Here is a 25,621-nt window from a genome sequence, read left to right as displayed (position 1 = left end):
TTCTATACCCACTTCTTTGGTTACTCATCTGGTTCTGCTTTGTCAGCTTGTCCCCTAGATGTGGCTATACCCAAAGGCTCAGCTGTGATGGGGTCTTGCCATTAGGATGTATTTGGAGATGTCTATGCAAAGCATTGGCGTGGGATAGTGAATGTGGCAGTGGAGTGGGGAGTGTTTGGGATTGAGTGGGTGGTGGGTGGGGGGGGTCTAGTTAGGAAATGTATGCTAGTATGACATAATGAGGTTCTAGACTACAATTGTAGAAGTGACTCTGAAAGGAAAGGGTGTATAGGAGACTTTGAAAAAGACAAAATTATGGCAGTTTGGTACCAATTGGAGATGGTGGGGGACGGCAGGATGGGAGAGGGGGTTGGATGTACAATAAGGAAGAAGGACTTGCCCAGGATGTTCACAAGTCTTGCATCAGATCAGGAAAATAATGATTGAATTGGCAGAGATAAACAAGTATAGAGGGGGATCTAATTTTGGAGAGAAGGTGGTGTGACCAGTTTGTTTTTACATATGGTTCAGCTGATGGCAGGACATCAAAAAAGCATCTAGAAAAATGCACAAAGAGGTAGGTGACCCAGATCCTACTTCCAGTACTGCCAGTCGATAACAGAGGCCAAATTAATTAATGTGTTAGAATCTGCTTTCCTGGTTCTAATAGGAATGGGATAGAAGAATTCTAACCAATTCTAAGGTCTACTATGTATGCGCCTAGACTAGAGAGTGATAGTCAGCAGGCAGCCGATCTGGGGCTGAAGCTCAAGGGAGAGAGGTTAGGGCTGGAGATACTGTTTTGGGAAGTAACTTTCTCAGCACATTTCACCTGTACTTTGTGAATACATTGGGCATATGATTAACATTTGTTGAGCAGCTGTGTTCCACACACTGCTCTAGGTATTTGGCTTATACCATCTCATTTACTACTCAAAACAACCTCAGGAGTCAGTTATTACTACTCCATTTTGCAGACTAGTGAAGCTAAGACTCAGAAATGAAGTATCAAATCAGGCTTTGAACCCAAGTCTGTCTGATTCCAAAGTCAATGGACTTTTTACTATTCTCCACCACAGAGAATGTGTTAGGGTGTCAATCAATAAAAAAGTGAAATGTAAAGTTCTTTAAAACAGAGAAGAAGAGCTTAAACTATTAAAAATGAATGTCAAAGTCAAGGCTGTAGCTCACCCAGAAAACAAGCTGAGGGCACCGTTCTCTCCGGATTCAGAGAGGACAGGCTTGTGACTTCTGACCTGGTAAATTTAGTAATGCTAATGTGTGCCATTAAAAAGGGTCACCGTTATATAAGCAAATCTTTCACAGAGATGGTTTTCTTTTCTTTTTCAATTTAATGCTGCGCAGAATCTTTGAGATTTGAATTATTGGCAAGAATTCTAAATAGTTTAGGGTAGGCAAGAAAGAAAAGCTGTTGGCAGCTCCTTGTCACTCACTGGTTTTGGTCGATATTGGACATAGCTAGCAGGAGGCACTTAGTCCTCAGTCTTTCTAGGTCATATACCATCCCCTTTCCACTTGACTCTTGCTTTTCCTGGCCTGGAGTTTGCAAGTTCATCGCTTTACCTCCTGTCCCAGAGACTGAAGCTGTTTGTTATAGCTGTGCATCTTTCTGATCCTTTTTCCTGATCTGTACCAAACATGTTTGGGTCTCAAACCAGGTTGGAAATATCACTTAACTTTCCTGTCTTTTGATTGACCAAAAATGTCCTCCTTCTTAGCTCTTGAATCTTGAGAACCTCCTGTGTCCTTGACAACTGAACAAAGGAAGGAGTATTGGCAGATCCAGATTGCAGTTGATATTGTATTGTTTGCTTAATAATTTGGAGAGCGTTATTGTGTTATAGTAAATGGAAATGAGCATATCTGAGGTTTTAAAGGGAGGGGGCCGAGGCTGGCATGGACAGAGAGCCAGATGTTCAAATCATTTTATAATCACTGTTTTAAAACAAAATACAAAGACTGACATGGGCAACTTTGAAGATTTTATTACCTTTGGAGATGAATAGGGCCAGTGTTGCTTGGCTTGATTGGAGTGATTTCAGGACCAGAAAAGAGTGAGGCCCAAGCAAAACCCCCAAATCTTGGCAAGCTTGGGCGGAGAAAGCAGACAGCTCTGCTGAGGTTATCTGTGCTGCATGATTTCTCTTTGGGAGAATCTCTTCCCTGTAAATGGGCCACTGATAACAATCGACCAAAACATTCATTGTCAGAATCACATAGCAAGTTGTGTCTATTTTAACTAACAAGAGTTTATTCTGCATCTTCTTCCTTTTCAAATCCTCTTTAAGACCTGGAAACTTCTTCCTGCATTATAGTTTTTCTTCCTCCTCCCTTCCTGCCTTTCTTTTCTTTAAATGTATTGAATACCTTAGCTATACTGAATTGGACTAGTAATCCTTGGCTCATACATGGCTTCCTTTTAGTAATTAATTATGATGAACAAGCATGATGACATCATCCAACAGAACTAGAACACTGTTGATAGTTTATAATATTTATCTCTGTGCTTCTCCCCAGCCTGTATGCCTGTGTCTCTTCCCATACCCCTTTGTGTTTATTATTTTGTTGCCTTTTTTGTAGTTGTTTTAATAGTGTTATCATAAGTGTGTGTGTGTGTGTGTGTGTATGCAGACCTATGTATATGTGTGTTGTAAAACCTAAGTATATAACCTAAGCAATATACTATTTACTTTTAGTTGCTTATGAACTTTATAAGAAGGCTGTTATTCTATATGTAGTAATCTGGAATTATTTTTTTTCACTCAATATTATGTTACGAATATTCACCCAAATTTATGTGCAGTTTAGTTGATTGATTTCTTATTGCTGTATAATATTCCACTGTATCAATATGTTATATGATTTGGGTTTTTAAATTTTCATTGTAAACAGTACTGCTGTGATTATACATAGTCCTGTTTCCTGTGCAAGGAATTTTTACAGGCTTGCTCTAAGATTCAGTGGGAATATGTATGGAAAGTGCTTTATAAACTGGGAACTGTAACCACATGTTCAGATTTGTATTTTGGAAATGGGGACTAGAATGAAGATGAGGTACAGAAAGTGAAGAGACCAGATGGAGGTTGTTATAAAACCTCAGAGATGTGGAGAGTCTGAACAATTGGAAATGGAGAACAAATTAGCTATGAGAGAAATTGGGGATGGACATGCTGGGACCCATAGATTAATTGGACATGTGGTTTGAGAGAGAGAGAACTTTTCCCAGCACTTTCCCATTTCAGTGACAAGGTAGAAGGTGCCACTAGTAATTGAGATACAAAGTGAAGGATGAGAGGTAAGTATCAGAAGGAAAGCCAGGGAGGTCATCTTTTGACAGGTTGAGCTGTAGGAACCTTGAAGGTTACCAGTGTGAGATGGGTAGTAGACAGTTGGAAATGCTGAATTTTTGACATGGGAAATGATGTCCTTCACACCCTGACAAGGAAGCATAAGGCACAAACAAAGGTGGCTCTTAGCTTTTGAGTCATGTTTTGCAGACGGTTGACCTGTAAGGGGTCACTCTAGAGCAACACTTAAAAGTTGACTGCTGGGGAGAAGGTTGATCTGGTTTGGGGTTATTTTCCTTACGGCGCTCATTACACCGCTTCTGTGGCTCACGATCACACATATTATACCCTGGTAAGAAACAGAACGGTCACAAGGGAAATGAGTATCAAGGTGTTTTTTAGGAAGCCAATTTCAGGGAAGTTGTAGACCAAAGCAGAGTCACAGGTTGGAGTCCTTATTTGTCCCTTCCTTCTACATCACACCTTTTTGGTAGCAGCATCTATAGCAGTGTTTCCCCAAGTGTGTTTCTAGGAACAATATCCTGTAAGATGCTCTTAGAAAATATAAAAAAATGTGCTGCTAAAATTTGTGAAATATTGCTTAGTATAATCCTTTGTAAGAAAGTTACAATACATATTAATATATTAAATTCCCTAAAACCCAGATTATTCCAAGTATTTTAAAACACATTTCCTCTCTACTATCTGTTGACATCACCTAGAGCTCTGTTCTGAGCAATACACTTTGGAAATGCTGATCAAAAGAATGATTTTGTTTCTGTTGATGATCCTAATTCATCATAAAAATTTTAAATAATTTTAAAGCATAAATATATGTATCTTTATAATTATTTAAGGAAAAAAATCCTTTAAATTTTTAAATAAAATTTTTGACGAAATTTCTTTTCTTTGAAATATCCACCTCTCCAGAGCAACGTATTGCCTCATAAGAACAGTCAATGAGCATTACTTCTTAAGTGAAAAAAAAAGTTAAGGTAAAGTTATGAATTTACAGTATTAGGAACTATATTGCTTTTCATCCATTTTCTTTTCTTTTTTTTTTTTCAGTTATCTGACTGGATCAAGATTGGAGAGCTGACTTCCAAAAACTGTCATCTTTTTGTAAACCTTCAATCAAAAGGCTTAAAAGGGGGAGGTATAACACTGACTTTACCAGGAGAAGTTGCCATTCTTAGTTGAATTAAGATTGTGTTTTAAAAGTGAAATGCAAGTATATACCATTGGGGTGCGGTGAGTGGGTATGAGGGCCAGAGGAAAACAAGGGCCGATGCAGCTAGGGAGTTGTAAGCATGTGTGGGATATGGTCATCTGTGGAACAGCTGGGGTTTGGCCTTAGTGCATAGTTGTATCAAAATGATGCAAACAAGTTTATAGTGATGATTTTGTTTTTTTAAGCACAGATTTCTTTTTTCTCTATATACAGATTTTTATATATTTGTATATATATATATATATATTTATAATTTCTATGCATCTAAGAAATTACTTCCCTTCCCCCCGTTCTCCCTGTACTTTCCCATCACTGCTAAAGGTAACCTGGTCTGTCAGTTCTAAGAATCTCTAGCTTAGGAAAGACTTATGGGCATTTGAACTGGACAGCCATTCAGACCGTGGCTGCGCTGAGTTTCAGAACAGTCAGAACATCGGTTGAGTTTGAGACTATAAAGAATGGCATGATCGGCACCCCTTTCTCTGGCATATAATTTAGCAGCAAAACACCATTTATTTATTTCAGTTGTTTTAGAAAATAGCACCCTCCCCCTCATGCTCTTTATTTTTGAATCCATAATCTTTTGTGACATTTAGTATATTTTTGAACATTTTTTTTAAATAGAATTTGTAGTTTAATGAAAAAATCTTGAGATTTGATAAAATTGAATCCACTCTACTTTCTACCGAATCTGTTTAGTCAGGTAGCTTTTCATGCCAGAGAGCTGCAGTAAAACATGAAATAGTAACTTGTATAATTTTATGATGTCTTGGAACCAAATATCACATTGGTGACAGGCCGTGGGGTTTTATTTTAGGTCGATTTGGTCAAACAACTCCTCCACTTGTTGATTTTCTCAAGGACATTTTAAGAAGATACCCGGAAGGAGGGCAGATTCTCAAGGTAGGGCACGTGTGTACGTGTGTGAATTTACTTTGATAAAAATGAGATGGTGTAAAATTACTTAGAAGTCTTGCTAGTGTTTATATTTTTAAAAATTTCATCTAGATTTGCATGGCTGTATTTAGTGCCCTTTGAATCGCTGGATGGGATGGGTTGACGATACAGTCAATGTAAATATATGAGGTTTCAGAGGCAGAGGAACCCGCTAGGCTGCTGTGCGCTGTAATCAAGCACTGTTTTTGTAATTTTATTTAAATATATAATGTAACTTTATGAATTTATGTTAAATGTTGTGCAGTGGTATTACAAACTGACCAACCAGTCACATAAACAAAATAACACAGAAAACCTGCATTCAGGGGCCATGAAAACACCTATTTGATCTTGGGTTTGGAGGTTTGCTTTTTTGGGAGAGTTTAGTAGGATAATTATTTCAGTTATTTATATCTATTTATGATAGTTTGAATACACTCATTTAAAAAAAGCTTGAACAATCATAAAAGAAAGCAATTTTGGAAGATATTGCAAAAATTAGATTTTGTGTTTAAGCTTAGTAAGAAACCTTAATTAATTGTAAAAGTAGATCAGTTATGCATTCTCCTTCTCATTAACTTATTTAATGTTTTTGCCCTTCTTATATTAGCCCTCATATTTGCTGGTTTAGATGGTAAGTTTTTAGAGAATAAGGACGAGGTCTAGTCACACTTGGCTAGGCACTCATTGAGGATTACTGCATCATCAGTGATTTTAGTAATGACGATGTATTCTTTCAGAGTACGCATCAGTGGTTCACAGAAAGTTAATCTGAAAACCATTTTTATCTTGAGCTATTAGGGAAGTGAAGATGGGAAGAGTGTGGTTATGGGGGTAGAGAGGGGAATAGAGTAAATTTAAAATGAAGATTTAGTTGCCGGTGACAGGAATAGGGTCTCATGAATTCATAGGTGAGTGACTGGGATCCTGAGTGAGGTCTTTGCGCATTCTGACAGGTAGCAAACAAACAGCTGGTGCTCCATCCTTCCACATGGCTTACTGTATATATTTGAGTGGGCGCCAGTTCAATATGATCATTGTTCCTTGGATGTTTCAGTAGCATCTGGCCATTTTAGATTAAATAGGAATCTTAGAAATCACAGAAAACACCTGTGAGGTTTGCTGAAGGGTCCAGAGATTTTTTTAATGACTTCCCCAAGATCACGTGCAAATTGACACATTTATTTCCTCTTCTCAGAATCCCCTGAGAAAAAGCGTCCCATCCTATTTTTTTGTTCAACTTGAGAATGATAGTTGGGGCCTAGGACTTGGGATTTTTATCTCCAGTGTCTTCATCTCTGCTCCCTAAAGTACACATAAATGACATATAGATATCTAAATGAAAAAAAAAGATCAAACCTCTAAAGTGCTATCGTTTTGTAAGTTAACATTGTATTTTGCTACCTATTCTTTTTTTTTGCTACCTATTAATTCTTATTTCTATCTTTTATATTGTAATATCCTAATGTAAATAAGATGCTAATTTTTAGGGATTCTGTTAGACTAAATAAGATCTTAGAAATCCTATGAGAAATAGGCAGTTATGTTAATAGGAGGAATTCATAGCTGCTAAGAAAGTAGATAAGGTCGTGGGTCAAATGTGCCTGTTCAGGGTTGAACAGCAGGTGGGATAAGACGCCCCAACCTGTTGATGTGCACCTGGTGAATTGAGCGCCTTTCCTGATCTCAGTCCTATGCTCTTCCTCACTCGGTCTTAGAGGCGTCTCACTTAATGTGGGCACTGTCACCTTTCTGCTCTGATAAAGACTTCGCTCTTGGCATTGCTGTTGTATCAGTATAAGCCCTGTTCTGTTCTTACCCTTTCCTACCACCTTCCACTCCAGTTTAGTGATGCCAAGGTGCTGGGAAACTAAAAAAAAAAAATAATAATTCTCCCCAAAGTAACAGATTCATGAGTACAATAATATAGGGTGAGTTATTGTGTTTGTGAAGACCCATCCATTTAAAATAACTGCTTGATTTGGTTTGGTCTAAGTCACAGCTCATCCAGGTAATTGTCATGTGTTGGCTTTTCTGTATTTCAGACTAAGTCCAGAATAAACTAAGGAGATAACATCTCTGGAGATCATTTCTAGTTCTGATCATTATGGTGTTGGCTCTAGGAGGTGGACTTTTATTTCAGAGTTGGGAGCTCCCAGCATGGTTTTGGCAGATGTGCCAGAGTAATTGGGGTTGTTGAGACTGGGAAGCTTTTTTTGAGGTTACCGATGGGTGTAAATCTTGTAGGTTGCCCTTCCCTCTACATTACAGAGGTTTGACCACTCATTCACCCATCCACTCATCATCCTTTTACTACCATTTTAATGAAAGGAATAAGTCAATCCTGACTTTCAAGAAACTTTCAAATTAGTACAGGAGAAAGACATGTTCATATCTCAAGTTCTCAAGAATGCAGCATACTGTGCCAACCAGTACACACAGACTGATAGACTTTTTCTAAGAGAAGGTAAGTTTGGCGAGCGAATGATAAATAAGAGTTTTTTTTTGTTTGTTTTTTTTTTGGTAACTGCTCAAAAACAAGGTACTTGTCCCAGATGACAGAACAGTCTGTGCAGCTTTTGGAAATGGAGTTACAATTTCATTTGAACGAAGCCTTTGGGTTGATTGTAAATAAGAGACAATTGTAACAACCTCAGGGTTTGTATTTAGAGGCTAAGAGGTAGCAGGTTAAAAACTGCATTTTAGGCATGTGTAATTGAAGAAGGAAGGACTCATGATCTTTACTACCATACTCTTATATGTATGTAACAATTACTTTCAGTAGTATCCTCGCCAGCTCTTATCAATAATAATGCAAGTCATTACCTTTACTTAAATGGAATTACTTTTTAAATAGTATAGGTAAATGCAAAGATGGGCAGTAGATTACTGTATTATTAAATATTATTTTTGGTGTATTTCTTGGTTAGGAATTAATTCAGAACGCAGAAGATGCTGGGGCCACAGAAGTTAAATTTTTATATGATGAAACTCAATATGGAACGGAAACGCTTTGGTCAAAAGATATGGCGCAATATCAGGGTAAGAGTCAATATTTAGGAACAAATTTTATGTATTCACAGGTGATTTTTAGTACCTTATTTAGTGGATAGTCTAATTACCACTTGTACCTTACTTCTTGGCACATTTCACTCCACTTCTTTAGATGTTTTTCTCAGCCTTTGGTGGGCAGGTGTCTCTGCTAGGTAGTATTTTTAGAGAGCAAAGAAAAAAATCATGAAACTCAAAGTAACAAGCAATGTAAATACAGCTGACCCTTGAACAATATGGGTTTGAACTGCATGGGTCCACTTATATGTGGATTCTTTTCAATAAATAGTTGGCCTTCTGTATCCCTGGATTTCATATCTTCATGTGGATCAAAAATGTTTTCGATCCACTGTTGGGAATCAGCTACTGCGGAGGGCCAACCATGTACATTGCCCTGTGTCATTTTATAGAAGGGACTTGAGCATCTTCAGATTTTGGTATCTGCAGGAGGGTCCTGGTACGAATTCCCCACAGATTCTGAGGGACGACTGAAGTTTTGGGGGAGTCAAAAGTTATATGCAGATTTTTGACTTGTGGGTGAGGGTATTGGTGCCTCTAATCCCCACATTATTCAAGGGTCAACTGTACATAAGCCTCTTGTTCTATTTAGTCAACTTGTGAGTATTTTATATCATAAGCAAGACAAAAGGACACCCTTTCCATATATATAACACGTCTCTGAAGTAAGAAGCTATGCTTTTGTGTATTGTTTTCTGCTTTTAGAGTACCCTTAAAGGATTTTAGTGGGGTGGAAAGAAATTTTGAAGGGGATAAGGGAATAAGGAAAATGAAAAGAAAGACAGTAAGAGAATAGACTACTAACCAATAGACTCCTGACATGTCAGTCCCACTCTTTGAAGTGTTGTATTGAAAAGAATGTTTATAACTTTTGGTGCAGTGTTGAAGTCAATAGGACGATTTCAAATGACTATATATGATAGTTATTGAAAAAAGGCAGGATCAATTCACTTTCCTGGACATGTTTTTCACAAGATGTAAGTCATATATTTTTAAAGAGATGTTTTGTGATTTAGGAGGGTGTCAATGTTATTGTTAAATATTTAAACATTAAATATTTAGCATTTCTTGTAGGTGATATATTTATTCCTAGGTCAAATTTGTGATATGAAAATTGCATTTTTTGTTTTGTAAAGAGATGTGGTGAGACAATACATTGGAGGTTTTTATTCTGGTCCTAACTCCTGCGCCTTGGTGATTTTGGGCAGGTCGTCTCACCTTCGTTGGTCATGAGAGGATTGAACCAGTAAGGTTTCCTGGTTCTAAGATTCTGTAATTTAGTGTAACTATTGTTGAAAAACTCAAGTGTGGATGTGAGGGGCTTTTGTTAAAGTCCTGGTCCTACCAAGGCTACCATGTTGTACGTCTCCACCGGTGTATCGAATGGCTGCTCTTGTTCTCATATTACTCAATGTGATTAAGCAGATTCCTGAGCCTTGCCTAAGTTCAGTGTGCTCAGCCATACTTGGTAATAAGAACAAAATCTACCTCCCAGTTATTTTGAGGATCAAATGAGATCATACATGTGATAATGGTTTATGCCTGGTGTCATACTGATATTAATTATTAGTGTGTACTATAGAACTATATAAAGGGGAGAATGTGAAGAGATCCTAGACATACTTCGCTTCAAAATTCTATCTGACATCTACTAGTTTTTGCTTCCAGTCTTGACTTCACCTCGTTTAAAAAAAGATTTGAAGCAAGATTATTTAGCTGAGTTTGTGCATAAGTGTATATAGATATAGGATCTCTAAAGAGATACCTGATTAGCCAATTTAAAATACACTTAGACATAAAGTAGGTGAAAATGATCTTTGATATCATTAACAAATATTTGTTGAGGGCCCTACACGCTCTTGTATATTTGAAAATGTCTTTCTCTTGCATTCGGATATGAATGTGGTCTTTGCTGGCATCATTGTGGATTAGAGGTTTTTTTTCCCCTTTATTGATACCTAGTTTTGCAAATGAGAACTCTTGAGTCCAACTTATTTGTGTTCCTTTTCATATAATCAGATGACAAAGACTCAGTTCATCAAATCAGTTGCCAAAGAATAAGAGATTTCACCCAGTTTCACACTGTACTAAGGATTTCAAGTATGTGCTTAATTAGGAGACAGACACAGGTGAAGGCAGCATGGGAATGTCTTGGACTCCCAGCGCCTCCTGGGTCCTTTCATGTGTGTTAGGACACACCTTGGCCTCTGAGTGACCCACGCAGACCTTCGCTTAGACAAACGGAGCTATTTCAGTAATAAAACATGTTTGCGTTCTCTGATAATTATGTAGCTTGGGACATTCACAGGGAATTATGCCTCATACACCTATAAATTCCAGATTTATTTGTAATATGCAACCTTCTAAAAGCATCCACTAGATAAGGTCTCTTCTGCTAGTAAACACTATTAGTGTGTTTACAAGGAGATTTGGCTGGGATATCTCTCTTGCTTGGGTATTCCTTTTTGAAAAGGAGAAAATAGATTGCAGGCCTGTTGCTAACCCTTTCCTTCCCAGGTCACCTTCTGTTTTTTTCCTCAGGATGCTTATTCTTTTCTTATCTCACTCTCAGAACCAAGAGCACACCCTTTTGGTTAGGATAGATGTGGAGTATTTTAAAGCTGATCTCAGGCAAGGAGTCAGTGAGACTCAGGTAGATTGGAGCAAAGGCAAAATATACAGCATCTCACCTCATTCCAGGATGAGTATAATCAGAATTATACCTTGATTAAAAACCCTAAATAATAACTAGATTACGCATGCCAGGTGCAGATGTCAGTTGAGAAGGCTGCATCTGGCTGCGCTGGGCTGTGTGTGCACCGCCCATCCTGACGCTGCTGAGCCAGGGCCGAGGGGACCTCCGACAGCCAGCGGACGACAGGACACTGCTTACGGGGTGTTTTTCCCCATTTTCCTTCTTTCTAGTTGCATTGAAAGATGGGAAATAGTTTGCACATGTCGAAAACCATGCAGCGTGGGAAGTGAGGCGGAAATTCTTTTTCATGGGAAACACTTCTTTATTTGAATTTGTAAAACCAAGTGTCCATTACTTTGTAATTTCACAAGTGTTTTACAAAAGCGTTCAGGCAGCAATGGCTCGGCTGCCCAGTTGTCCAGTTGGCAGCTGGAGGGAGGGTAGGCTCTCCTCAGGCTGGCATCTCTGCTTCCTTGCTGGCTACCTGGAGTGTCCCCTGCTGGATTTCTAACTGCCTCCCATTGACCTCGTAATTATGTGAGTTTTTTGTTTTGTTTTGTTTTGTTTTTTGATTCTGGCAGGAGGCCCACTCTCAGTCCCGGTGTTCAGTATTGTGAGTTTTTGATGTCCTCATTTCTGTCTTCATAGATATTTTTAGTGGACGTTTGGAGCAGATAGAACCAGGCGCTGCCTGCCACATGCCATTTTTAAACCAGCTATAGGTAGCTATTGGTATAAGATATTTATTTTGTTAATATTCCTGTAATACGAGTATGTATTGTAAAGACTCACAGTACCACGTAGTACTAATGATTATAACAGTAATAATGTCTGACTTTTTAGGTGTCTGCTCTATGCCGGGGATTGTGCTGAGCCTTCCTTTGATGACCTCATTTGATCTCAGCTCTTGTTGGCAGGTGGATGTTGTTCTTATCTTTACTTTACAGATGACGAAACAGCCTTGCTGACCTTAGTTTGCCTGACGTGATGCAGTTGGAAGCGGTAGAGCTCATTCTGAGATCCAAACTTACCTGCTCTAGAACCCACTCTGACCACTGTGTGCTTTCTTTGTTCCTCTCAAATAAAAAACCTTGGCAGTCTTGGCGATTTTCGCAACCCTGCTTTGACGTACACACATAGCAGTCACGCCATTTTTGTATAACAAACTATGGCCAACATCCCCTGTGCTTGAATTTATAGACGCGTGAGAAGAGGCTTCTGGGTGCTGGAATGTTCTCTGTAATTCAAGTGGATGGAGGTTACACAGGGTTTTTCACTTTGTAAGAATTCATCAAGCAGTGGACTTAAAACTTTGAACTTCATTGTATGTATGTTATACTTCAATGATTTTTTTCAAATAAAATGTTAATTATTTTAAAAATATGGGTTACTATAGTTGAACATATTCAAAGAATATGAGAGATTCTGAAGATAAGTCTCAAAAAGTGGAGTTCTGAAAATATTTTGTGCAGAATTACAACTTTTTGAAGGAGCTCCTTTGGAGACAAGGTGGTATTCTGAAGTGCTTATAAAAACTTGTCACAAATTTTTAAATTATGTAAATAATGCCTTGCATAGAAAAATCCAGAGGCTGCCAAAAACTAAAACAAAAACAAACACTTACAAGGCGATTATTAAACTTGGTAAAGGATTACTGTTCACCTTCTGAAATATTATATTAACAAGGTTTCTTTAGATAGTAAGTCTCCTTAGTACATTTACAGGTAATCCCATTTACAAACACAAACTAAATATGATACTTAGGAACAAATTTTACAAAGTAGTACACTTTGAAATCAATTTCCTTGTTTGCTCTATGTTTTGGATATTTAAGTACTATATCACTCTTAAATTTTCCTTTTTGTATTTTTGGCTAACCATGCTATATTCCTTCTGACAGTTTTTACCATTAATTTTTATTTTTATTTTTATTGTGTAAATAATCTGAATTAGAATGCAGAATGTCAGTCATTCTATTCACTCCTTTACATCTTCCCATCCAATAAGCACCTTGGTGTGGAGGAAGTTCTTGAAAGAACTGAATACCTTGGTGTTCTTTCTCGGTTCTTTCTGAACACGTGCGTGTGCATTTTCACACCCAGGGGCAGCTCTGTATGTGTACAACAATGCGGTTTTCACCCCCGAGGACTGGCACGGCATTCAAGAGATAGCAAGAAGCAGGAAAAAGGACGACCCTTTGAAGGTTGGAAGATTTGGAATTGGGTTTAACTCTGTCTATCACATAACAGGTACAATATTTGGCTTTTCAGTCTTGGTATTGAAAATTCTTTTAGCCTGTTGTTTGTAATTTATTGGGTTCATTTCAGAGATGATATTGTTTTAAGAGGCATCTTTTCCAAATTCTTTGTCAGTGATAAGAAGTATGTAAATGAAATATCAGTGTGTCTTGAGTTTTCAAAGTACCATGGTAACCGCAAGTACACTGAAGCTTCATCATGTGATGCTAAAAGTTAATGTCATCATGATGCAGTGGAATCGGTGTAACAGATTGTCATTTTCTGTGGGGGTTGAAATGTAGCTCTTGAAATGCCTAAACAAAATTGTTAGTCTAATATATTTTACACTGAAAATGAGTTGAGCAAACTGATTCTCACAGATTTTCTTGTACATATTTTAAATATCATGAGGTTAAAGAGGAAAGTGTAATATCTCATGGTATTGAATAACTAACAAAATAAGAATCCCTGAGGTGATTCTGGTTTCTCTACATTTTCTTCATAAAAGTTTTGCTCTTCTTAAACTATGAGTGTTTTAAAGATGACTTTGAAATCATGCTTTGAATCTAGAAAGAACATGAGGTTTCTGGTTCATAGTTACAATAGGAAATACTTGAAACTTAGTGTCGACATCTCTAAGAGTATATGGCTATTCTTTCAGAGTGAAAGCTCTTAGTGTTTACTACATTTTGTGATAAAATTTTTTTTATGGAATTGGTCCTTGTTATGGTTCAGTTTCAAACTGTTTTTGCATTTTGAACTTGCTGAATAAGGAGAGATTAACCTGGCAGAGTTATAGCTATAGGTAGGGTGACTATATAACTTATCATTCAAATTGGGACACTTAGGAGAGTGACAGATTGCAGTATTATTCTCAGACAACTGGCCTAAATTCAGACTGCAGTGGGTGAGTGGGACAAAGGGTCACCCTCACTATAGCCCAATTTTAGTAAGCCTGTTTTTTGGTATTGCACTTACATTCTTATAATATATTGTATTAAGTAATATTAATAATAATAAAATTATATTAAATCATTTATTATGATATATAACTATTATACATGAATATTGATGTTCATGTGTTCAGCTATTTGCGAATTACGCCTCTGGCCTATGACATGTGATATGGGGACACAGATGTGGATTGCAGAAGTGTGGAGACATGTAGAGGAATGAATTGTTTAGTTAGCGTCCAGCTGACTGCCAGCATCTGCGGCTCCCTCTGGAGTTGGTCCCTGTTTGAGAGTGAGCATGTTAATGTGGGATGGTGTTAACTGGACTGCTAGTCTCTAATCTGAGGATTTGTGAAGGTCGTGGGTCATGCTTTAAACCTGTCAGGAGTCTCCCTGGCATAATTTCAGTAAAGGGAGCGTGAACACTGCCGACTGACAAGAGTATCTGGACCACATTGTTGATAGATTCAGCAGCTGGGTTGGTGGACATAAAACATATCCTACTTAAAATACTCGAGAGCTTAGGAGTTGCCGGTTGTGACAACGGGGTTGCAGTTGATGACCATAAATATTAAAGGTGGACTTCACTGGAGTTGTATTTTGCATGAAGGTTAGATGCTGTAGTCAGCCTGCGAGGGAAAACATGTCGAAATTTCCCTCAGGAGTCCTTAAAAAAGACACCGTGCTGCAGAATTTCTTGCAATACAGCACATTTGACATGTGTAGTTTCTCTGCTGGTGTTTTAACTATCACTTTGTCTTTAGTTGAAGAACAGGTGAAGCAGTTGGTATCAATTTAGGGACTGTGCTACAGGAAAATGTCTGGAAATACAACACTTAGGTTCCACGTGGTGAGATACCCCCCCCCCCGAGGGCACATCGATCCAGAGGCAAAGGGGTGAACACTAACCGAGGGGGCTCCTGTCACACTCACTTGAGGGCACGTGCTTGCCAAGTGGGGGCAGAATCGCCTGTGTTATTTCTCTGCCCCATTCTTCAGAGAATTGGCATTTTTATTTTGAGCATAAGATGCAGCTCTATTTCGTCTAATTGGGTTCACATGGCTGTGGGAACTGAGTGCAAATATCCATAAACTCTTTACATATTTTAAGTGTTTAATAAGTGTTTGAAGATATATGTTAGGTTTTCACAATAATCATGTAAAGTCTCTTTGCCTAGTACTTATTGAATCAAAAGAGAAATCATTGTTTTTCGTGTTCAAAGAATTACATTCCCAGAGCTAAATTTAGTTGTCTTTTAGACAAATATGTTTTAGTGTCATTTTATGGCTCATGCTTTTTCATGTGTAATATTTTGATGGTAATTATAATTATCCATTAAATTTCAGGGTTGATCATGGCTATTGAATTTTTCTTTACAGATGTTCCTTGTATCTTTAGTGGTGACCAGATTGGGATGTTAGATCCTCATCAAACACTTTTTGGTCCGCATGAATCAGGTCAATGTTGGAACCTCAAAGACGACAGCAAAGAAATAAGTGAACTTTCAGACCAGTTTGCACCATTTGTTGGCATTTTTGGAAGCACCAAGGAAACGTTTATAAATGGCAATTATCCGGGAACATTTTTCCGTTTCCCTCTTCGTCTACAACCTTCCCAGCTTAGCAGTAACCTCTACAATAAGCAGAAAGTTCTCGAGTTGTTTGAGTCTTTCCGGGCAGATGCAGACACGGTGCTGCTCTTCCTGAAAAGCGTGCAGAATGTCTCCTTACACGTCCGAGAGGCCGATGGAACAGAGAAACTGGTGTTCAGAGTGACTGCTAGTGAGAACCAGCCCCTGAAACAGGAACGGCCGAATTCTATCAAAATTCTGGGAACTGCTATAAGCAACTATTGTAAAAAGATTCCAAGCAATAGCATAACCTGTGTAACGTATCACATAAATATAGTTTTAGAAGATGAGAGTACGAAGGACACCCAGAAAACATCCTGGTTGGTGTGTAACAGTGTGGGTGGGCGAGGGATTAGTAGTAAACTTGATTCTTTAGCCGATGAATTGAAATTTGTCCCACTCATTGGAATAGCCATGCCTTTATCAAGCGGAGATGGTGAAGAAAAAGGAGCAACTTCTGACTTCTCAGGAAAAGCCTTTTGTTTTCTTCCTTTACCGCCTGGTGAGGAGAGTAAAACGGGCCTCCCGGTTCACATCAGTGGGTTCTTTGGCCTGACTGACAATCGCAGAAGCATCAAATGGAGAGAGCTGGACCAGTGGAGAGACCCAGCAGCCTTATGGAATGAGCTTCTCGTCCTGAACGTTGTCCCTAAAGCCTACGCTACTCTGATCTTAGATTCAATCAAGCGCCTGGAGTCGCAGGGGCGCTCCGCTTTTCCCTTGTCAGTAGACGTCATCTACAAGCTCTGGCCTGACGTGGGCAGAGTCAAGGGGCACTGGCAGCCAATATTAGAGCCCCTGTTCCATGAGCTGTTCCAGCACGCGGTGATTTATTCCATCAGCAGCCACTGGGTCAAGCTGGAGCAGGCGTACTTCTCAGAGCTCGACGAAAGTTTGGAACACACGACAACTGTGCTCAACTACCTCCACAGCTCAGGGAAGCACGTCGCCAAGGTGCCGGCGAATCTAGCTGCTGCTGTCCAGCTCACAGCCTCCAGTGACAAGCCTGTGAGGAAGGTGACGCCCGCCTGGGTGCGACAGGTGCTGAGGAAGTCTGCACATGTGGGCAGCGCTGAAGAAAAGCTTCACCTTTTGGAATTCGTGCTTTCTGACCAAGCCTACAGTGAACTGCTTGGGTTGGAGCTGCTACCTTTACAAAATGGAAATTTTGTTCCCTTCTCCTCATCTGTATCAGATCAAGATGTTATTTATATTACCTCAGAAGACTATCCAAGGTATAGATGCCACTTTAAAATACTTGTTTACTCCTAGGGACTCATTTGCCCACATTTAGAGTCCTTTCTTGTGAAATTCATCAATTATCAATGCAAATTTTATAGTGAGGAAGACTTACGCAGAAATACTTGGTTAAAATATGAGAGGATACATTTTTACATTCTAAAGTGAAAACACATTCAGATGTTTTCAGTTAAAAAGTTATCCAAGCAGTTGTTTTCTTGGAAAATTTCTTGGGAATTTTAATAACAGAACACTGAAAACAATGGATATAAAGTGCCAATAACTACATCAGATTAGTCAATAATGAATTATCTTTATGACATTTAAATGAATTAAATTATTGTATTAAGTAATTCTTTAGAAATAAGGCTGTGTACTGACATTTCAGAAAATAAAATTAGTTTTATTCTGAGATATTTAGACTATTTCTGGATTTGGATGTGGTACATGATGCCCTCATGTTTTAAAGGGAATCCTCGTTAATATTTGATCAAAAAGTATTGCAATGTGACTTGATGTGTGCGTTATGATTGATGTAAAATAGTACATTTCACTGGCTTGAAATTATTGGATTTATTTTAGAATTGTTAGAAAATTATAGCTACTGTGTTCCATTCTCTTTTTAGGTCCCTTTTCCCAGGTCTTGAAGGAAGATTTATTTTGGATGACTTGAAGCCTCACCTTTTAGCTGCTTTAAAAGAAGCTGCCCAAACCCGAGGTATTATAGTTTTTTAATTTTTAAAAAAATAAACAGACTTATTTTTAAACCTATTCTTAAAATTTTAAACAGTTTTTATGTTTTCTATTTAGTTGAACCAATTTGAAATTGCCAGTTGTTATCCATTTTAGACCTATAAGTCAGCAATTTCACATGGTGCAACCTAATGTAATTGTTATATTTTAAGATGTTTCAGTACTGGATTCTGACATCTAGAAGAATCCAAAGGTGATACTGTATTTAAAAACCTCTCCTGTCATAGTATGGTGGTATACGTTTATGGAAATAACTTCTTACACCCGCACTGTGCTTTACTTTCAATGTTTTCCCATTTATTTTTTCATTTGAGCCCCCGGCTTCATATCTTGTAGTGTGTGTAGTAGTGAGGACAGCTGTTGTCTCAGATTGCACAGATGAGGGGAGAAAGAGGTTAAGTTCAAAGCCGTCAGCTCATGTGTGCCTGGAGCTCAGGTCTTCCACCTGTCAACCTTATTCTGTTGCCCATACCACCCTGCCCTCCCCAGTTTTGTGTGGTTGTGTTGGGTCAGCTTCAGGGAATACAGAAGATAAAGTGAACTCTGCATCAGTGTCAGGAAAGGGGACTCCTGGGGTGTTAGCAAAGGGTGGGTGTGCTTTACTGAGAATTCTTTTTAGGAAAAGAGAATGGTTTGGGGGAAAAATCACCGTGATTCTAAGTTTAATATTATCTTGCAACTTTTGCAAGCACCCTTTCCCTTGTAAGATTCCCAAAACATTTTTTTCTGGAACTTTTTCTAAGTTAGATATTGGCCTGCAAAATCCTGAATTTGTCCCACTGGTTAAGGTTGTAAAGCATATTCTTTGTGATGTGTCTTTTATAACAAATGCTGTTTTCTTTTCAAAGATAATGATTAAAGGAAAAGTCACTAATAATTGTACGGATTTATTCATTGAAATGTAAGTGAAAGGAATTGGAATGGGGGAGGCAAATTAAGGATGTAGTCAAAGTGAGACGAAAGAAAAATGAATATGTGAATACTGTTTACCGTAAGGAATCTGTAACTGAGGTAGTAACTGTGACATTGATTTTTCCAGTATGTGGGTTACTCACTTAATTGGGAATTGTCATCTTCAAAGTAGCCTTTTTTGGGGAGTCTAAACATGTATTCCTATAACTCTGCCATCCTTTGCTCCAAAGTTTTAGAAATCCGTATTTCTTCAAATTTGTTATTATATTCTGGTATAAAAACTTTATACTGAAATAAAATACGCATACAGAAAGGTGTACATATCAAAAATTTTATAAACCAAACACACCTCGATCAAAAACCAGAAGATTGCCAACATCCAGAACTGCCTCTTATGGGAGGGAGTCACACCCACTCAAGGGTAACTGTGATCCTGACTTTTAATAGTATTGACTAATTCAGCTAGTTATTGTAGATTCTCTAAAAGAAATCACACAGTATGTATTCTTTACGTGTACTTCTTCTATGCTTATATTTGTGAGATCCATTGAGGTTGTTGTATGGAATTGTAGGTCATTCTTTCTCATTGCTGTGGTATTTCATTGTGTGATGTATTACTTTCTTTTGAAAAGAATATTTTTGTTAATGGCCAGTAGATTCTGAGGTGGATATGGATTTAGGAATCAATCAAAAGTTATTCAGAACCAAATCAGGTAAAAAGGGTGGAAGGTCAACACGATAACACTGCTTTTACTCACAAATTTTCAAATACCCTCTGGCATAGGGTATGGCCATGACTTGTTTTTCTAGCTTTAGGTGGATGAGAGTACTTGTTGTTAGTTTTTAGGGATGAGTAAAATTTGTATATTAATTTAGACAATTTGACATCTTTACAGAGTTGAGTCGTCCCACTTTTTATGTCTTCATTTTCTCATCTACTATGAATTCTGATTTGTTATTTTGGGATTATACCATAGGCACCATGTTTTGTTTCTGGTTCTTGGTTAATTTTCATTGGACTATTACACTAGATGGGATGTCCTCACTGTTTCTGTTTGTCACCCATAATATGTGGCTCGGTTTCCCCAGAAATTGTCTTCATGGTCACATTTTTTTTTAAACCTTGATTTCAAGGCTACCATTCTTATGATTATTTAATAATTATTTTCAGTATATTTATTTAGCTCTATGAGTGATGGGTAACTGCCTCCTTGGGCACCTTCCTTATTATTTTCATATCATTAGTTCCAGATAAAATTAGTTTTTGATATTACTTTATTGCCATGAGCAGTTTTACTGTTTGGGAGCATTATAAGGTAGGGGCTGATGGGGCCCCAAAAAATGACCCTTGCTTTTCTTTCCTGCGATCTGAGTCAGTGAAGATATACAGAAAAGAGTCTAGCAGATAGATGTCAAAAGTCATCCCTGCATTACTGATAATTCTGGTATTGGAGATCTGGTGTTGGAGAGCAAGTGGACTTCCACAGTGGAACCCCAGAATTAAACAGATTAGCTGAGCTGTCTAGTCACAGGCAGCACTGGGCTAGCACAGGCTCCCTCACAGGGATGGGACGGCCCCTGCACAGCCCCTGTGGCCCCGGCACAGGAGTGACCCCTGCACAGTGGGGTGGGGTGGCCCCTGCACAGCAGAGCGCAGAGGAGCTGTCCTTGAGGGACTTCTGAGCAGGCACAGATTCTCTGTTTACCAGTAAGACATGTCATGCTGCGCTCTGGCAGTGTGGTGCGGCTGGAGGGTATTCGTGAGTGTGGGAGAAGGTGGGCCAAGAGTGTTATATTTATAGAGCTCCCCTCATATGGTAGGAAACATCACAAATATTGAATAACATTCGATATTTTTTGCTATAAATGATTACACGATTGTTTTGTTGACACAAGACACTTGTGGACATCTATTTATTGATTATTAGTAAAAACTGGCCAGTTTTAAAGTACAGTTGCATAAAATTGAAATGTGAGTTTTTTTGTTTTTCCTCTGAAACTGGTACTTCTCTAATTCTATAGCTGAAGCAAAATCTGTCTCACTATTTGATAGTTTCACCTTTCACTTGTATCACATTTAAAATCCTGAGATAAATATTAAGTTACTGCTTGTATTTTCACTCTACATCTATTGCCTGTTTCCCATTAGCAATTAAAGGTGTTTCAGGCTTTCTCATTTGGGGAAAACTAATAAACCTTGACTTTGATTTCCTTTCTTGCATTCTGTTATAGTCCAGCTTTTAGAAAGTGGTGTGTGCTTATTTTCTGTACAGTCGTCCCCCTTTATCCGCGGTTTCGCTGTCTACAGTTTCAGTTACCCTGTGGTTGAGTAGCCGTCTCAGTTATCAGATAGACTGGCAGTATCCAGTGCTTGTGCTCAAGTGGCCCTTATTTTACTTGACAATGGTCCCAAAGCGCAGTAAAGCTTTTTGCTCAGCTCTTTTATTATTTATTTATTTATTTAATTATTTATTTTTTTAGCTGAGCCATCCTGCCACCTGTTGGCAGCTCAGCGGCAGCTCAGCTTGGGCCAGGACTCAAACCGCTGTTGCTCAGAGCTTGCACTCTTGAGCGAGCTCTTAACCAACTGAGCCACTCGGCCGGCCTCAGCTCTTTTATTTCATTCCTTACTTTCTTTGAGTATACTCATTGACTCCCAGTCATCCACTATCATGCATGTATGATCACCTCCATTCAGTTGCCACCCCAGTCTCACGCGGGGTAGTATAGTGCAGTGGTTACAAGCCTGGACTTTGTAGTCACACACATCTGGGCTCAAACTTGACTCCTGTATTGTGTGACTTTGAAAAAGTTACCCAACATCCCTGAGCCTGTTACTAATGTAGTAACCTTCCATAAGACTATACTTGAGGTCCTCAAGATTAAATTATGTAAAATGCAAGATTGCTTTATTACAATCTTTATTACAATTTATTAAGGTTAATGAAAGAAGAATAAGGGTTGAGCGGAAGATTGCAGGCAATCACAACTTACTAATTGAGTTTTATCCAATTTTGCATTATCACAGCAGGGCAGGTTATTGCAAAGCTTTGTTGTAATGTACTCATAGTAGGCATTACTCTGGAGATCAGATGATATATACATAATATATACAGTTTAACACAATACCTGGCACATAATATATACCGATAAATGGCAGCTGTTACCATTTTGCACTTGGAGTTCATAAGTATCTCAAAGCTGATGTTTTCACAACTTGAGCCCTCATCCTGTCCCCAAATCGGCTTCTCCTTTTGAGTGACCTTATTTAGAAAGGTACTTATTATCCGTGAAGTTGCTCGAGAATGAATCCTAACTTCTTCTTTGTTGTCCAGTTTCCAGGTTCTGTTGATTCCATTTTCTGCAGCAGCCCCTTTGTCTCAGTGCACCACCATGGCTGTGGTGTGGGCCCTAGGTCTCCATGGCCTTGTGCACTGAAGCCTTCATAGGGCCCCTCCTCCCACTGCTCGCGCTTCATCCATCATGCCACTCCCGTATGGAAAGTCTTCCAGTGATACCGATTCTCTCTGTATCGTGTTCGTGTAGACTGAAGGCTTTCCATGGCTGTGAACTTGCCATCTCATTGGCCGCGACTCAGTGTCCTTCTTCTGTTCTCCCAAGCACTTGCAGTTAGATAAACTTGAGTGCTCCCTTAATCTCACGAGAGCAAAGCCCTGTGAGCTGTGTCACCACCATGTAGCACAGTGCCTACTTCAAGGTGGGTGCTCAGTAAATTTATTTTTTTACCTGAATGAAAGTTTTTTCATATTGGTACTTTTGTACATGGTGTTCCCTTTGCTTAGAATACTCTCCTTCTGTCTTCCACTTTCCTTGCTGACTTTTATTCATCTTTTAACATTCAGCCCACAAAGGCTTTCTTTAACAGCTCTCCCCACACTGTCCCCCCCCGTCCCCCCCATCATGCACATCTGAGGTAGATGCCCCTGCTCTGCTCATGAAGCCCAGTACATAGTCCATTTAATCCTCTTAGCCTTATTATAATTATATTTCTCCTGTACTAGATGATAAAATCCTTGAGAGCTGAGGCAGTCTATTTTAATTTTGTATATCCCAGTACCTGGTTGACAAGTTTGGTTGGACATATTAGTGATTCCGTATGATAGTATTTGGGGGACAGGGGTACAAAGATGAAAAAGCAAATCTCTGGTATTATGCCTGTGGTTTAGTAGTGGGTTGTCGGGAAAGTCATGACTCGTTTTTGCATTGAAAAACATAGAAAAATACATCATGACTTTCCCGATGACCCAATATTTCTTTTTCAAATAAGTATCTTCTGTTATCTTATTTCTTCTCCACAGTCATGACATAATAGAGTCTTATTTTCTTCATTTGAGAGATGGAGACATTGAAGCTGGAGGAGGCGAGAGTTGGAACTGGGATTCTGTTTTGTTTTGGTTTTTTCCCCCTATTTCTAGGTCTAGATTATTTCTGTATTAAGTTACTTGAGTAAATGGGTGACTATAAGAAATTGAGTAGTTAGAAGAGTAAGTAAATGGATTTTGGAGGAAATAAACAGGAAAAAAAAAGCAGTCAAGTCAGACAAATGTTAGGAATGCCTAAGAGGTTGGCACCAAGATGCTATTTATATTTAAAATATTTTCATACTTATTTATTACGTATGGCCTCATGCCTTGTTCCATTTCATAGCAAAGACTCTTTAATAGACGTTTGTTTGAATTTCCCCTATGTGCCAGGCGTCGTGCTCGATGGAGATAATATACAGATGAGTAAATTGAAGGAGCCCAGAGCTGTGCAGGGCCAGTAATGTAAAGAAAACTGTCATTTAGTATGATTGGCCCTCCTGCAAATCCTGAGAATCAAATTGGTGCAGGAGGTGGGTGGCACATCTAGGGACCTCACAGAGGAGCTGGCACGTGGTCTGTCTCCAACATTCAAGGGGAGACTACGGAATTCATGCCTGGAGGGATAGTGTATTCACACTGTCCGCTTTGAAACAGCTTCGTGATGGTTTATACTATTCATTACAGGGATAACGGCACCTCATGTGTATGGAGAAATCTTTAGAAAAAGTAGCAGTTTTAGGTGCCAGCCTCCAGGGATTGGATCAGTTGTCTTCCAGAGATTTTGGTGCAGGATTTGTGCCATGAGGATGTTCTCGATCATGACTCCCAGCTGCTTGTCAGATCACAGAGCCATGTTTTAGGAAGTCTTTCTCCCTCTCAACCCCACCTCTACCCTCGTTCAGGCGACTATCATGTCTCATCTGGAATGTAGAAATCACCTCGAAAAATCTGCCCGCATCCATTCTTGATTCTGGTTAATACAACTGCTGGGATTATCTTTCTAAAATATTATTTTCCCACTTCTTATCTGAAACTCTTTCAAAGTCTGCTTCTTTTTACTTGTGACAAAGGCCAAAATCCTTAACACTTCCTGTTAGGCTCCTCATTATCTGGCTCCATTTTTCTGGGTGTTACAAAGCTGCCTGGTACATGGCAAGGCTACATCAGTGTTTACTATTATGATTATTATTATTAATCTCCTCATTATATCCTTTGAGCTTTCTCATATTTGGAAGGCAACTTGTTCTTTTCCTCCCTTAGGTGTGGTGCGTGATTTCCTTCACCAAACCCTTCATCTCACTATCTTGTGTTCATCTGTCACACAGCCCACATGTACTAACATAATACGGAGCTCCTCATAGCACTTATACTCTTGTACCTACGTATTTAGTCATTTATAATAATTTACTACCTGCCTTCCCATTAGACTCTAAGACAAAGTCGGGGACCACGTCTGTTTTGTTTGTTTCTCTAGCTCTAGCACTCAGTCGGTATTGACCAACTGACAAAATGCCTCTAAAGTAATAGGACGGATGTTAAAGTTAGAAAGCTTAAATTCCTTTGGTAAGACTAACAATCACTGCATTTGCTGCCAAGTTTAGCCTAAGGCAACCAAATACACAAACACCTCACCGAGTTGTAGAGATGTACTTGATCAAATAAATGGCTTGCTTTAGGTAGAGGACAGATTAGATATCCATGGGAGAAGTTCTTTGACGTTTGTAATTATTGGTGGTTACAATAAGCAAGTGGTGGAACTATAGGATAAAACCTCCCTTTCTTTATCTTAAAGTCAGAATTCATGAATTAATCGTATACTTTGTAGAGATACTCCAAAACTTTAAAAAAAATCAGATGTCTTCTCTTTCTTAATTCTTATCCAGAATATCTGAATATTATATGATGATAGCCTATATTAAAAGCCCTTTGGGAGCTTATTGAATAACTTTATTTCTGTTGTTGAAATGTAATTCATGCATAAAAAGTATGTTCTCCTTTCTGCTTTGCTTTCTTTCTGAACTAAGATTCCCTACCCTTATGTAGTTTGGATTTAGTTTGCATTGAAATGCATCTGTAAGTCTTAAATGTACCATATTTTGCCGTGTATAATGTACACTTTTTTTTGCCCAAATTTGTGAGGGAGAAATAAGGATGCGCATTATACATGGGTAGTACTAATTCCGTATCTATATAAATATTTTTAATTCTTTTATTTATGCTTATGAATTAAAAGTGTAAACCTAGAAATCAATAATGATATCTATATGTAAAATAATACCCTGGAATACCATAATCAGTTTTGTTGAATTTACAACGAACTCGCAACGATGAA

At 38.6% G+C, this 25,621-nt stretch overlaps 1 protein-coding gene across 2 annotated transcripts in view; it reads left to right on the top strand.

Moving 5' to 3' along the window:
* Nucleotides 1-25,621, top strand: part of SACS (sacsin molecular chaperone) — an 83,197-nt gene that overhangs the window by 40,289 nt on the left and 17,287 nt on the right. For both annotated transcript variants that reach the window (XM_019651439.1, XM_019651440.1), the window contains 6 exons: nt 4,377-4,464; nt 5,357-5,442; nt 8,406-8,517; nt 13,342-13,488; nt 15,810-17,295; nt 17,926-18,017. In XM_019651439.1, the coding sequence (XP_019506984.1) occupies nt 4,377-4,464; nt 5,357-5,442; nt 8,406-8,517; nt 13,342-13,488; nt 15,810-17,295; nt 17,926-18,017 (2,011 nt within the window). The remainder of the gene's footprint in view (nt 1-4,376; nt 4,465-5,356; nt 5,443-8,405; nt 8,518-13,341; nt 13,489-15,809; nt 17,296-17,925; nt 18,018-25,621) is intronic.

Source organism: Hipposideros armiger, unplaced genomic scaffold (genome assembly GCF_001890085.2).
Source record: "Hipposideros armiger isolate ML-2016 unplaced genomic scaffold, ASM189008v1 scaffold_160, whole genome shotgun sequence".
Classification (NCBI taxonomy): domain Eukaryota; kingdom Metazoa; phylum Chordata; class Mammalia; order Chiroptera; family Hipposideridae; genus Hipposideros; species Hipposideros armiger.
Note: the sequence above shows the minus strand (reverse complement) of the source record. Positions and strands in the feature narration are given on the sequence as shown.